This window comes from Halichoerus grypus, chromosome 10 (assembly GCF_964656455.1).
Source record: "Halichoerus grypus chromosome 10, mHalGry1.hap1.1, whole genome shotgun sequence".
Classification (NCBI taxonomy): Eukaryota; Metazoa; Chordata; class Mammalia; order Carnivora; family Phocidae; genus Halichoerus; species Halichoerus grypus.
The window spans coordinates 118,028,677-118,043,249 of NC_135721.1; the positions used below are offsets into that span (position 1 = coordinate 118,028,677).

A 14,573-nucleotide genomic window follows, 5' to 3' on the forward strand; every position below is an offset into this window, starting at 1 on the left:
AGGCTTTGCCAATGGGGAGAAGGCAGGAGGAGGAGAGATGCCTGCCCCCCTCCAGCTCATGCTGTAGCCGGGCCGGCCAACTTGGGCGGACCTCAGACATTCGGGCAGCCCTGTTGGCTCCAGCAGGCAGGGGGTGAGTGCCGGCTCGGCTGGGGGCTCCCGACCATTCTGGATGGTGGCTGCCTTGTCACCTGCCATCTCCCTTCTACTCTTCCTGCCCGTCGGATGCCTTTGGAACCCATGTCCCTCGTCCTCTCAGCCTGAAATGGCCCAGAGGTTTCTGTTTTCCAGCCGGTCACTGATAAACTGCTCAGGCCACGTAGGCCAGGACAAGCTGTAGTTTTCAGGGGACGGAAGGATTCAGTACCCAGAAAATGTGACGATGTCATGTTTTCATTTTGATTTATTTTCTTAGGTGCATGTAGTGTGTTTCAACAGGAGTTCCCCCAGGGCAGAGACTGTCCTCCATTGTTTATTCAATCAACAAACATTTATTGGTGGCTGGTCAGTGGGGAATGAGGTGAGTGGCCAAGTTCCCCTACTTCTACAATCCCAGTCTAGAAGCCACCTGTGGTTGTGGAGAACTTGAAACGCGACTGGTCCGAATCGAGACGGACTGTCAATGTAAAACAGAGGCCGCGTTTGACACACTTGGTATGAAAAGAATGTAAAAGATCTCACTGTTTATATTGATTACATGTTGACATAATATTTCACACATACTAGGTTAGATAAAATACATCATTAAAACATATTTTACCTGTTTCTTTTTACTCTTTTTAACGTGGCCACTAGAAAAATTTAAGTTACTAGAGTTTTGCATTTGTGGCTCCTGAGCTCGCTCTCTTGGACAGCCCTGGTCTTACGAGAGCTGAGCTGAAACACATCGGTTTATCAATTCAGCATTTATTGGAGTCTATTTAAGAGACAGACTTCAGATACGATGTTCTTGGGGACTTCAGATAGGATGGGAAGGGGGACAGATACAGCAACATGGAACTAAAATTCATGGTGATAAATGTTTGAGTTGGTCCATGTTCCAGGGCTCTGGTGTGTGTGTGGGGGGGTGCTGAGAAGAAATCTAGGAAGGCTTCACAGAAGAAGTGACTTTGGTGTTAAGCATTATAGGATGAGTAGGAGTTTACCAGATAGATAAGGAAGAGGAAGAGCACTCCATGCTCAGGGAAATACCCAGGCAAAAGCTAAGAGGTTGACAGGTGCCCAGGGCATTTGAGGGAGTCAGGAAATTTACTGTGGTCCAAACATGATTTGTTGGAGGAAGAGGCTAGAGATGGAGCTGGACTGGGTAGAAGCTTGAATGCCAGTCAAGTTTCGACCTGGGAGGTGGGGGAGCTGAGGCTGGGGAAAGACTCTTGGGCAGGAGGAGGTGGCTGGTCCCAATGTGGGTGAGTTCACCTACCTACCCACCCTCCTCAAAAGCGGAAAAAGGACCAGACCAGACCTTGTTTGAATGTGCAAAGCAAACGCTTTTATTTCAGTGCTCATGCTTTGTGGCTCAAAAGTGCATCTACTTCCTGCTTGGAATCCAAAAACATTTACAGAACCATAGAGAATCACTGCAACCTTTGTAAGAACATATACATGTGGGCTTATTTTGTGATCCTTCGCTGTGCAAATCAGAAAGTTCTACGTGCATCAGAATGACTTTCTCCAAGTTCCCCTCTGAGATTTTGGGGGCCCTGGAGGCTGTGACCCCACCCCGGATAGAGCATTCTCCTTCATCCCTCTTCCAGCCCAGTCACATGGAGAGAGTGGGAGATAGAGTCAGAGATGACAGCCCATGGGCTCTCGGAGCTTAGGACGAGGGCTGTGTTCCTGGGCCCTAGCCCTGCAGAAAGGGGGCGGCTGAGGTGCTAACTTTGTTGGTTAGTGACCAACACAGGCGGCTAAGTCTCTCATGAAGTCTAGGCATTGCAGTGGGCAGGTTCATGGGGAGGACAGGGGCCTCTGGAGCTCTCTTCCCCAAAACTGGTCTGAAGGAAGGTGCCTGGGCACAGACAGGGGACCCAGACAGGGCTGGGGGTGGGAAGGTTTGGTCATGGTCAGGGTTTCACACTCAGAAACATCTAGGCCCGTGGCCTCAGGCTCTGTGGAGCCAGGGAGGAGGACTTGCTGTCATTTGCAAGTCTGGGTCTTATAAGCATTGGAAGAGCAGAGCCGAGAGGGCCTTGCTCAGGAGCTGGGTCAATACTCCATTGCCCAATGAGGAACCTGAGACCCAGAGAGGGGAAAGCGGTGGCTGATCGGACTTGGGGCTCAAACCCAGGGCTCTGACCCCTCCAATCTCCTCCCTACCTCACCCCAACTGTATCGTTTCTGCTCAGGTCCCAAATGGCCTCTTTAATATTCTCAGGTCAGGGCTGGTGCCATGAATGGGGAGCTGGACTCGGAGTCAGAAGTCCTGGGCTGTGTTCCAGTGCCGTCCTACTACCCAGCCTTGCAAATAGCCTGCTGGTGCAGAGTGAGCTGCCTCTCCCTCCTCCAAGCCCCAGTGTCTTCACCGAGAAAGCAGCTCCTACTCTGTGATTTCCCATGGTCACTTAAATGGGTCAGTAGCCATGTGAGCACTAGCAAGCACAAGAAGTGCCCAGCCCATCGCAGGTGCCTCACAATGGTGGTGGTGGGGAAGGTTGGGCCAGGGCTGCTGGGATGTGAGGGGATCTCGGCTCTGGCCTTTCCTGGGACTCCACCTGCACCTGCTCTGGTTCTCCCAAGGGCTCCTGGGGCCTGTGTATTGCCTGGGATCTGGTCAATGGGCACACTGTCTCCCTTTGCTGGTTCCAAAGGGCTCTGGAGTAAACCAAACAATATGGTGGGTGGTCAGTGGTTTCCAACAGCATTTGGGTTGTAAAGGGAGGCATGGGTGCCTCCTCCCCCACCCCAGACCCAGTCAGCCAAGGGCAGTGCTCCTAAGGGGGAAGCACAGAACATTCTTCACAGTTAAAGGGAGATGGGGATCCAAGCTCAGAGGCACAAGATAAGCCAGTAATACATTCTATTCCAAAGAGCCCCCACAGGCTCTGAGGTCTGGGGCCCAAGAGGGGGCAATTGGTGCATTAGCTTGGAACAAAAATTGGGGTCAAGTTAGGGGCTCTTAGCTGGCTGAGGCGGGGCTGGGCACATGGCCCTTAGGCGGGACCAATGATGATGTTCCTGAAGCCTTTCACGGCCTTCAGCTTGTCACTCTCGAAGTTCACCACCAGCTTATGGCGGCCCACGTGGCGTGGCAGCAGATTCACTCTCACCTTGACCTCCTCCCCCGCCTCCACGGAGTCCGGGCTGTGGAGAGGCCAGGATAACATGTGACTACTGGGGACTTAGCACAGAGCCTCAACTTCATGCAACAAGAACAAAATGGGCCCACTCACCGCTCTCCAAGAGCCTGGGCAATCTGCCCTCCCACGTGCAGAGGGGCCCGCGTGTGTGCACGTGTGCATGGAAGTGGACGCTGTGCTTTGGGGTAAGAGTGGGTACACTCAGGGGACTCCGTGTGTAAGAATGCACTGAGCTGTACATACAGGACTTGTGTTATTTACTGTGTGTAAGTTACAATACAATAAAAAAGTAAAAGGATCTCTGCTTGTACTTGTGTATGTAGATATGCATCTGTGAGGACACACCCACACGTGTGCACGTGCACACATTCCAGATGTGGATGCTCGTGTTTGCACGAGGCCCTAGAGGCGGGTGCTTAGTGACTCAATGTGTTCACTGTTCAGGCCTGGGAGGACACGGGCACGGACTGCAGCTAGAGTGCTACGGGTGCTCAGGGAGGATGCGAGGTGGGGACTGTGCCTAAGGGGCTGGGGAATGGTCACGTCGGTGTATGAAGGCAGGTGTGTGGGTGGGTGTGTGGGAGATGAGAGGAGGGAGTTACCGGCCAGGGTTTGGTGCCTGCAGGCAGCCCCGCCCTCCACCAGCACCCGCCCTGTGCTCCCAGGCCCCCCAGCTGGAGTGACCGGCACTCACACGTCCACGATCTTCTGCTCCTCCGTCAGGCCGGCCCCCTCCATGGTGAAGGTGCAACCTAACAGGGGCATGGGAAGGGGGTTCCGCAGGGACGCCTCAGCCACCAGCTTGCGGTTCTGCTTGGGCTCTCCCAGGATCTGGAAGACGGGACACATGTCAGAGGGAGAGGAGCCTGAGACCCTCAAGGGCAGGCAGGGGCCCAGCGGGGCCCGGCGGGGCCATCTCTATATTTGCTGCGATTTGGCTCCGCTCTGGCACGATCGCTCCCCACCTCTGTGCCTGTTTCCTCATCTAGAAAACACGGACGTTCACGGACCTGCAGTGAGGCTCCACGTGACTTGGGGGATGTAGAAAGTGCCTCCCTTGTTCTAGGGCCTGGATGGAAAGATCACAGGCTTTGGGGCCAGGCTGATCTCTACCCCTTCCTCACTGTGTGACCTTGGGAAAGTAACTACCCCCTCTGAGCCTTGGTTTCTTCTTAGGAGAGAAATGTCTTGCTGCAGGGCTCTCCTGAGGATTAACTGAGCTAATATGTGCAAGCTCCTAGCAGAGTGTGTGGCACGCAGTGCTCACTCCCGCCCCCTCTGCCCTTTACCCCTTATTTGTAACTGCAGCATTTGGGATTCTGGGGCTGTGGCTCCTCCAGGCGAATCACTATGATGCCGAGGATGATGGTGATAAGAATAGTCAGCCCTTATGAGCCCTTATAATGCATTTCCTGGGATGCACATTTAATTCGTACAACACACCTAGGTGCTAGTATTAACTCCACCTTGCAGACAAATAAACCGAGGTCCAGAGGGGCAGAGTGACCTGCCCAGGGCCACCCATGCACAAACCCAGGGAGTCAGACTGCAGAGTCTGTGCCCTTAAACCCTCTGCCTCTCCCTGCCCCACCAGGGCCCCAGGGCCTGGGGATCTCACCTTAGCTTTCAAGGGTCCATGATTCTGAGATCCCTAATTTCCACCCCCCCACCACTCCGGGATTCTAGGATTCATTCCTAGAGGTAAGAGTCCCAAATTCTTTCAGCTTCATGATGCTTTCCTTTGATGAAGTTAGAATTTGAAGAACCCTGGGGCATCAAAGATCTGGAGGTGGCAGGGCTGCTGGTATGTGCGTGTGGGGTGGGGGAAGCTGTCCTGGGACCCCGCCCCCAGCCCCATACCCTGCCCAGCCCACCCCTTACCCGGATCTTGATTTCTGGATTCTCCAGGTAGATGTCCCTCTCGGCCAACAGGTAGCTGTTGGCATCCGGCTCCACGAGGAGGCCCCGCACCTTGATGAGGTTTGACTCGGTCAGACACTCACAGTACTTCTCATAGAGGATTCGAAGGGGAATGCTCTTCTCTGCAGGAAAGGAGAGGGAAGAACACTCGTGATAGCTGATTTACGGCCCCCATCTCTCCCATGGCATCTCCACGAGGCACAGAGAGGGGAAAGAATGCGCTTGAGGTCACATAGCTAGTGAACGAATAAGCAGATCCCAGGCCTTTTCCCCCGTCTGCCCTGGCTCGAGGGTCCCCAGGAAGGAGCTGGGAGGGGAGGCAGGACAGCTGGTCGGGGAAGTGTTGGAGCTCCAACAGGCCTGGGTTCTGATCTTGCCTCTCTGCCCTTAGCCAGCTGGTGATGCTGGGCAAGTTACTCCACCTCTCAGGACCTCAATTTCCCCGCATGAAGCTGGTGGGATTGTACCCATTTTACAGATGAAGAAATACTTCCACCAGTTAAGTGCTCAGATCGGGAGACCTGGTGCAGCACGGCCACTGACTGGCTGTATGAGCCTGGGCAGGTGCCCTCTCCTCTCAGTTTCTCTTCTGTTCCCTGGGACATCTGGCACCTGCTGGGAGGAGCTAAGACCAGAGGACACTTAGAGCAAAGCCACACAGTGATGAGGGGATGAGAAGAGCCAACCCCTTCCACCGCGGAGAAGCAAAGTGTGGTTTCTAGCCCCATTTTTCTGACAACACTGAGGCACAAGGACACTAGGGGTCAGCTTGCAGGAGGCAGGAAAGAAGAGCAAAGAGCACAGGCCTGAGAATCTGCAGGCTTGGCCGCGAAGTGCTCGTCCACTCAGTCCCAGAGAGCCTTGGGCAAACCCCTTCTGGAAGGCTCCTCGGACCTCCCCTCAAATGGGAGCGCCGGAGGGCTGGTCTTGGGGCTCAGTGGAGCCCAGCCAACCCTGGGCCATGATGGGAGACGTGGCTGCCTCTTTTCCTGCCATCTGTCCCCTCACTCCCCTACCAGGCTCCAGCCACTCGCCGGAATTTGCACACATCTGAGGATATCCTCATTATTTGCTCATTGTTTTGCTCTCAGTCCACTCGCCTTATACTTTTTAACCTTTTTTGCCTGGGGATGCTTTGCCTTATTTGCAGCAAACCAGTCTCATTTACTATAAATAGAAGGTAACTGGCAAAAATAACTACAAGCCAAGTCAGGCTCGTTCAGTTCCAGCTAGATATTCTTGTCTGCCGAGGGCTCCAGGCTGAGGCGGGAGATCGGCGAGGGGTAGGGGTGCTGAGCCTGCAAGCACCACTGAGATGCTCCTCACGGGGTCCGTCTGAAAGACGGTGGGGGCCTGACGGACAGCCACCTCCTCGCTGCAGGTCAAGGTCTAAGCCCCGGCCTGCCCCGCGCCCCAGCTGTTCATCCTCAGGGTAGATCTGCCCCAACCTCTGAGCAGACGACATGGGGGAAGAAACCCCAACCTTCTGCCAAAAAAGACAGAAAGGAGTGAAAATCCCCTGGTCAGGGCCTGGTGGAACCGAGTGGAAACAGGCCAGCTACACGGGAAAGGACAACACCGCCCTCCAGGAGCTTAGAGGATGTGGCCCCAACTGTTGACTTTTCCAGAAGGCTGAAGCCAGCGTGGGGCCGGACCTTTGAGAACCTCGGTCCATGGGCCAAGGGTCATGGCCTTGGCAGAGAGAGGAAAACATGTACAGCCAGTCTCAGTCGTTCCTTAGATGACTAGCCCTGTTCTAGAAAGTGCCCTGGGCGTGGCCATAGAGGCCACATTGGCCGCACTCCCAGTGACCTACCTGGAGGGGTGAGGGGAGGAGAGAGAGGACGGGTGGGGGCAGGAAGGGGAAGGGAGAGAAGCAGCGCAAGGAAGCAAGGGTGGGGATGGCTCTCTGTCCTAGGCCTGGTTTCCTGTCTATTAGCACATTCTGGAAATTCCCCAGATCTTATCATCTAAGAATAACAAGCAAGCCAGCCAAAGTCTGGGGTCACGGTGGGGGGCGGGGTGGTGAAAGCCTCTATCTGAGGCCGAGCTTGGCACTGGAGGCCTGACCGAGCATCCTAGACTAGCCCCACCTTGCAGCCCGAGGGCGACACACAGGACCCCTGCCCTCCTCCGCCCTCTCCCTGCAGGCTGCGCCCCTCACGGGTCGCCGAGGCAGGAGGACCGCTCTGCCGTGAACACATCCCTGGGATGATGGGAAACACCGACAGGCTGGGCTGAGCCTTGGCAGAACAATGCTCCAAGGGCCCAGGTGGTAACTGGGTGGCAAAGGGTGACTCAACAGGAAGGAAGTTCTTCCGGCATCGCTGGCCCGAGCTGGAGTTCACCTAATGCCACACATTCCAGGAAAGACAGTTCCTCCCTTTGAAGAGGATCCGAACATGAGAAGAACCTGCTGGTGCACAGTCACACGCAGGGGCTGGTGGGCTCTTCAAAATCAAACAGCCTTCCTACAAGTGGGGAACCTGAGGCCTGGAACGGAGAAGACAAATCCCCAGGGGCCCACAACCCATCGACAGAATGGTAGGAACTAGAACTTGGGTTTGCTGGCCACGGCACATACCCGTAGGGATGGACCCCTGCCGAGGGCCCCCGGGGCCAGGATGCAGAGGTGACAGCTGGGTCCTTCGCATGCCATCGGGGTTGGGAGGGGCTCAGGAGCCACTGGGCCCAGCACCGAGACCGCCGTCTGGCACAGCAGGTGTTCAGGACAGACCGTCAGGGCTTCTCTGCCTTCCCATGATCAGGCCCCATTTTATACTTTCCAGATATTTCCTGAGCGCACGGTCTCCTCCAGTCCTTCCAGCGGCCCATCAGGACGGTGTGCTGTTGCCCCATTGAACGATGGGGGTGATTCGAGGCTCCGAGAGCAAGTTCATCCCACCCAGGTTTGTACATTTAGAAGGTGGGGGAGGCCAGAGGCAAAGCCAGGCCTGGCTGGCCTCAGAACACCTGTTCTAGCAGCCCGAAGTGTTGGGGTCCTGTCCTGGCTTTGCCCCTGAGGACTTCCCCCTGCTCAGGGACCCTGCTAGGCCGTCTGCTCTGGGTACGCGGTCCCAGGAGTGCTCGTGGTGGGCCCAAGACAGAGAAACCAGGAGGTGGCACTGTCGCTTCCACGGACTCCAGGCCTGGAACAGACAGGCCTTCTGAGGAACTCCAGGGCCGTGGCCCTCACACCAGACCGCTGGGGGCCAAGGGCAGAGGCAGAGGTAACGAAGGGGAGGAAACATGCGTCTGACAGGCAAGAGTAGGGGCCAGGCGAGGGCAAACAGACTCCATAAACACAGAGCCCTCCGCGCCCTGGGCCTCTCCACCAGCTCCGCATGTGAGCATGCCGGCTCCCGGGTATGGAGCACCTACTCTGTGCACGCACCCCGCCCCCCCCCCCCCCAGCCCACCGGACAGTCCTACACTGCAGGGTCATGACTGCCACGGGCCTCATGGGGACACTGAGGTTCAGGGAGGCAGCCATTTGCCCAGGTGACCCAGCAAGTGGGACCCTCCTCTCTGAAGCCCCAGGATGAAGAGTGTTCACACTACCCCTCAGAGGACGATCAGAAGACCCCACCACCAAGACCCCTTTGCCTCCTCAGGCCTGAAGGCTGCCCAAGCACAAACCAGGATCAGGTGGCTGGGGGGCAGGACACCAGGCTCTACGCTGCCTCACTAAGTGACCTGAGTGGCCACAACCCCTCCCAGGGCCTCAGGCTTGTGTTTAGGAAGATTATCAGGTGCAGTGACCAAGCCAGGCAGGGAAAGAGACCCAGGAGGCGTGTGTGCGGGTTTCTGACCAGGAGGCTTGAGCGACAGAGGCTCTGTCCGGGGACTGCAGACTGGGTTGGCTATTGACATTATTTCACCCCAGAACAGGGCAGGGGATCTGCCTCACAGGGAGGCCAGGTCGGAGGAGAAGTTCAGGCCGGGAGGAAAACACTTCCTCCCCGGGGGCCGGGCCATTCTCCTCTCACTGCTCCCAGAGCTACAGTGCCCAATAGGGCAGCTTCTGGCCACACGCGGCTGGTTAACTTGAAGTGGAATTAAAACTTGAGTTCCGGGGCGCCTGGGTGGCTCAGTCGTTAGGCGTCTGCCTTCAGCTCAGGTCATGATCCCAGGGTCCTGGGATCGAGCCCCGCATCGGGCTCCCTGCTCGGCGGGAAGCCTGCTTCTCCCTCTCCCACTCCCCCTGCTTGTGTTCTCTCTCTCGCTGTGTCTCTCTCTGTCAAATAAATAAATAAAATCTTAAAAAAATAAAAATAAATAAATAAATAAGACTCGAGTTCCACAGTTGTGCTCAGTTCGTTTCAAGTGCTCACCGGCCACATGGAGCTGGCCGCCAGCGTCTGGACAGTGCAGACGCAGAACAGCTCCCACGTGGCAGAAAGTTCTAGAGCCCCTTCCCTCTGAGGCTGAGAACCTCCCGAGAGACAGGAGAGGCTCTCGCAGGGGCCGTAGGGGGAGCCGGAGGGAAGCAAAGAGCTGAGAGCAGGCAGTATTGCGTCCAGGGAAGTAACCTGAGGTCCCATGAAGGTGACATGGACCAAAGCAGTATGGTTGCTAAGAGTATAGGTTCAAGTCTCAGTCCTGTCCCTTCCTAACTGTGAGGCCTTGGGAAAGTTCCTTAACCTCTCTGTGCTCAGTCTTCTCATCTGGAGAATGGGGCAATAAAAGAATCCACCTCCCACTTTTGTTATAAGAATTAAATGGGTTGCTCGTTATAAAGGACGTGGGCAGGACCTGACCCAGAGGACGTGCCACAGAAACATCTGCGAGGTCCACTGCACCTGCCAGGTGCTGAGCGCATTACCTAGCGCATCGTTGCTTGGTGGTCAGTAACTGCTCCGGGAACGCAGGGCCTTACCGGACAAGGGCTCCAGTGAAAGATTGAGCAGGTCCTTGGTGCCACACTCGGGCCCCAGGACCCCGTTGTAGCTGACGGTGCGGGCATGCAGCAGGAGACGGCAGGTGTGGCTCTCGGCCGTGTTGTTGGTGATGTGGGCGAAGACGTCAAAGTCACTGCCCATGTTCATGCTCTGGCCCACGCGGATCCGCATGGCCACCCCCGTCTCCACTTTATCAGTCTGCTTGTTCAGGTGGTTGGCCCTTTTGAAGGCTTCTCTCTCCTCTGGGGACCCTGTGAGGATGGGGAAGAGAGCTCCACTATGGCCCTTGAAATAGGGACCAAGGACAACGAGGCTGGGGCAGGGCAAGCTGGCTTTTCAGAGTCCCGGTGACTCAGAGCAGCTCTGGAGGATCCCCTTGTCTACACTGCTGTGCCAGGAGGATGAAAGAATATTTTATTCACTTTCCACAAGACGAGCCCCAAACGACACCCCCTCCTCCAGGAAGCCTTCTCTGACCACTCCTGCGCCAGGATAAATGAGTCATCATGTCTTCTCGAGTTTCACCTGTGCCTATTGCCTATCATACTTTTTATTTAACCAAGTTGTTTTCTGTTTATGTACTTACCCTCTTAAGCGGCTCAAAGACTAAGACTGTATTTTACTTACCTCTGTCATACCTAAAGCCTCTAACAGTGCTTGGTGGATAGTAAACACCAATATGATGACGCAAACTTTCTCACCTCCCAGTGTTCACCCAGGTATTACCTCTACCTGAAATCATTTCCCCCTCCTCCCCTCCCGGTGGAGCTCCCCGCCTCTGTGTCCCATCTACCTCTCTCCTCTGCTCCTTTTTGTTTCTTCCCCGGTGTTTCTGGGTGCATATCTACGTCTCCCAACAAACCATCAGCTCTAGACCTTTCAGAGACCAGGGGAAGCACCTTTTCCTTCCGTTGTCTCCCTTCCAGCTAGAGTATGGCTGCTTGTTCCCCTAACCCCAGGCCAGCGCCACTAAGTCAGCGGGAGTCAGATGAGGGCAGGAGCGATGTCTCCTTAGACACCTAAGTGAGCCCCCCTGGGCTCACGGATGCTTAGAAAACATCTACTGTATTGAATTGGCTGCTGGTTGTGCTCCAAAACAATTTAAAAAATAAGCTGTGTCCTTTCTTCCCTCTCTTGATTTAACACAAGATGCGGAGAGCGGCTTCGTCTTTGTATCAGATTGCAGCTCTCTTATTAAGTTGCTCTTGCCCCATTTCTCTCCTCCTTCCCCATCCATCTTCACGCTCACCTCCCCAGCTGTGTGTGAAATACTGCACAAATAAACACTACAGTGTTCCTGGAATCTCTTTTCCAGGGCCCGCCCCTCTGGACTTGCAAGCTGTTCTAGTCCAAACACATTGCAATTACAAGAAAAGGGGGGTGGGGGTGGGATAGCCCATCTTCGGTTGTAGGTGCCATTACGACAAATACTGTTATAAAACAACACAGACATCATTAATCTTTCTGTTCAGATGCATGCGTCTCCAACATAACCGGCATCCCTTCAGTTGTATTTAAGTCAAACCAGCCAAAAAAGCAAGGCTTAAAAACCCCATGGAATCCTTTTGTGGAATACAGAATTCTTTTCTTAAGTGAATACTCCTCTACTACTGTCTCCCAGTGTGCTTTTTTCTAAGAAAAGATGTAAAATGGAGAGTAACCTACAGGTCCTTATTGTATGCAGGCTGCCAAAAAACACACATGCACGCATGCGTGCACACACACACACACACATGAGCCCACTGGCTGATAAAACGGGCTGGCGAAGGCTCTGGGGAGCCGGGCACCTACCCTCCGGGTACTTGTAGGTGTGGGTGATATCCTCCCGCTCATCACGGCCCACGCTCTTTGTGCTGATCTTCATCCCCACGGTCTGGGAGTTGTTGGTGGACTTGCACATGGACCCATCGTCCTGCAGGATCCAGTTCACCACGTCGGCATTGACCTCAGCAAAGACAAAAGGAGCATCGTACTTGGTGCTCAGGTTGCCCTCCTTGATGGCACGAACCGGAACCGGGCCACAGCAGTATGTCCCTGGTTGGGGATAAGAGGAGAGATGGGCCTGGACTGAGGGGAGGGTGGCACCCTCTCACACCTTCCACATTTCTTTTTTTTTTTTTTTAAAGATTTTATTTATTTATTTGAGAGAGAGAGAGAATGAGAGAGAAAGAGCATGGCGTGGGAGGGTCAGAGGGAGAAGCAGACTCTCCGCTGAGCAGGGAGTCCGATGAGGGACTCGATCCCGGGACTCCAGGATCACGACCTGAGCCGAAGGCAGTCGCTTAACGAACTGAGCCACCCAGGTGCCCACACCTTCCACATTTCAACCACACTGTTGCAGGGAATCTCAAGACCATCCAGCCCTTTGACTCAGGGACTCCATTGCTGGGAAGGAAGGCAGCAGAGAGTAAGAATTGAGAATGGAGACTCTGGAGCCCACCCAGCTTCTGGGGTTCAAATCTCAGCTGGCCTCTTATTAGCTGGGTGACCTTGGGGAAGTGACTTAACTTCTCTAAGCCTGTTTTGTGTGGTGGGGATATTTGTACCCACCTAATGAGGATTCGGGTACACTAAATGCTATGTAAGTGTCTGAAATATAAAATAGAAGCGTATCCTCAGGCATCCCGAGGAAGGGAGGGAGCCATGCGGTAGAAGGCAGTGCGTCCATCTGTCCTGCTTCCTGCCCGCACAGAGAGCCACACCCGCCCATCAATGTACTCAGGGAGTGCGCGATGACTGAATGAACATGAGAGCTGGATGTTTCTCTCACTGGGGTTCACAAAGTTAAATGTGGAGGGCTAGAGGCTGGGTAGCTTACTACAGTATATCCATTTGATGCAACGCAATTTTAACATTCATTTAAAATTAAAATCACGGAAAACTATGTATAGAGAAATGCCAAGGACATATGGAGAAGTGACAGGGCCTAGACGAAAGGCCACGTGCAGCCGGAGATCTTAACGCAGGGACCAAAGACCCCCAAAGCGCTGCAAATAGAATTCGGGGGTCCGTGAACTTGGATGGGAAAAAAATTACATCTTTGTCTTCACTGAATTTGGATAACACTTCCTTCGATTGCGAAAGCAGACAAACCATAGTCTTGGGTGTACTTATGACTTCTCACCCATAAGGAACACAGACATTTATGTATCACTTTATAGTTGTCATAGATAACTGGAAATCCCGCTCACACGCATCTGTGCCAGTACATTATGGGACTTACGATCCCTACCACTAGATCTTGTTCTGTAAACCATATATTATTATATCATAAATTTATTTTTTTAAATTTTGATAACCATGTTTCAGTGCAATTGGTTTTCTTTGTTACCCTAGGTAATATATTCTATGCATTTAAAAGTATTATTCTGTTGGGGAGATGGGGAACTGGGTGATGGGCATTAAGGAGGGCACGTGATGTGATGAGCACTGGGTGTTATACGCAACTAATGAATCGTTGAACACTACGCCAAAAACTAATGATGTACTATATGTTGGCTGATTGGATTTAAAGAATAAATAAATAAATACAAATAAAAATATCATTCTGAGAAAGGATCCATTTGGTTTCACCCAAATTTGCCTTGGTGTTCTGTCTCTTTTTCTCTTTCTCTTTTCTCTATCTCTTTCTCTCCTTCTCTCTGTCTCTGTCTGTCTCTTTCTCCCTCTCTCTGTCTCTGGCTCTCTGTCTCTCACACACACACCTACAAACAAATGTATAATAGGAAATTACTGGAAGCTGTGTGTGAATGTTAATGACATTTCTTTTGAGGGGGAGAGGACAAAGATGTTGTTTGATTTTTTTCTTTGTGCTTCTCCATATTTGTTTTCCACAATGCATGCGAATTACTTTTCAAATCATAAAAGAAGCGGATCGTACACTACGAGTGAGGACCCCCCACACTCGTGCAGACCAGTCAGTGGTCTCTGGAGTCAGCCAGACTGGGGTTAGAACCTGGCTCTGCCTCTCCCGGCTGAGGGACTGGGGGAGTTCTCGCCAAGCCTCAGTTTCCCCGTCTAGGGAAGGGGGCCACGCCCACCCACCTTCACTCTTCTCCTGGGGTGTGGGGTCGAGGGCCTGCCACCCCTCGTAGCCAGGCTGCAGGTCCGGCCTGCTCATCCATGACTCCGCCCAGCAGTGGTAGTTCCTGTGGGAGAAATGAAGCGAGGACTCACACTCCTCCCGCGGGCAGTCCACACTCGCCTGTCCTAGGCTCAGCCCAGAGAGTCCCCGACAATCCTCCTTGCTCTTCCGCCCCTGGGCCCCCGCCAGGTGCTCACTCCTACCTGGGGAGTCATTGTCAGCGCCTCTCCCACAGCCCTCCCCTTTCAGTGGCTCCTTGAGTCCAGCTGATGGGACCTCCCTGCTTCTTGGCTGTCCCTTCTTCTCCAGCTCCTGGGCTCTGCCGCGTTTCAGGCCTGCCTGGGCCACACCCCGGCCCCCCTTCTGCAATCT

The 14,573-nt window shown here is 53.9% G+C and overlaps 1 protein-coding gene across 1 annotated transcript in view; it reads right to left on the minus strand.

Annotated features, from left to right (window-relative positions):
- Positions 1-1,463: 1,463 nt before the first annotated feature.
- Positions 1,464-14,573, minus strand: part of TGM2 (transglutaminase 2) — a 33,090-nt gene continuing 19,980 nt past the window's right edge. Inside the window, exons 8-13 of the mRNA XM_036101573.2 lie at positions 14,162-14,265; positions 11,909-12,151; positions 10,096-10,368; positions 5,178-5,338; positions 3,991-4,127; positions 1,464-3,300 (exon numbers count right to left, since the gene is read on the minus strand). Coding sequence (XP_035957466.2) covers positions 3,150-3,300; positions 3,991-4,127; positions 5,178-5,338; positions 10,096-10,368; positions 11,909-12,151; positions 14,162-14,265 — 1,069 coding nt within the window. The 3' untranslated portion in view covers positions 1,464-3,149. The remainder of the gene's footprint in view (positions 3,301-3,990; positions 4,128-5,177; positions 5,339-10,095; positions 10,369-11,908; positions 12,152-14,161; positions 14,266-14,573) is intronic.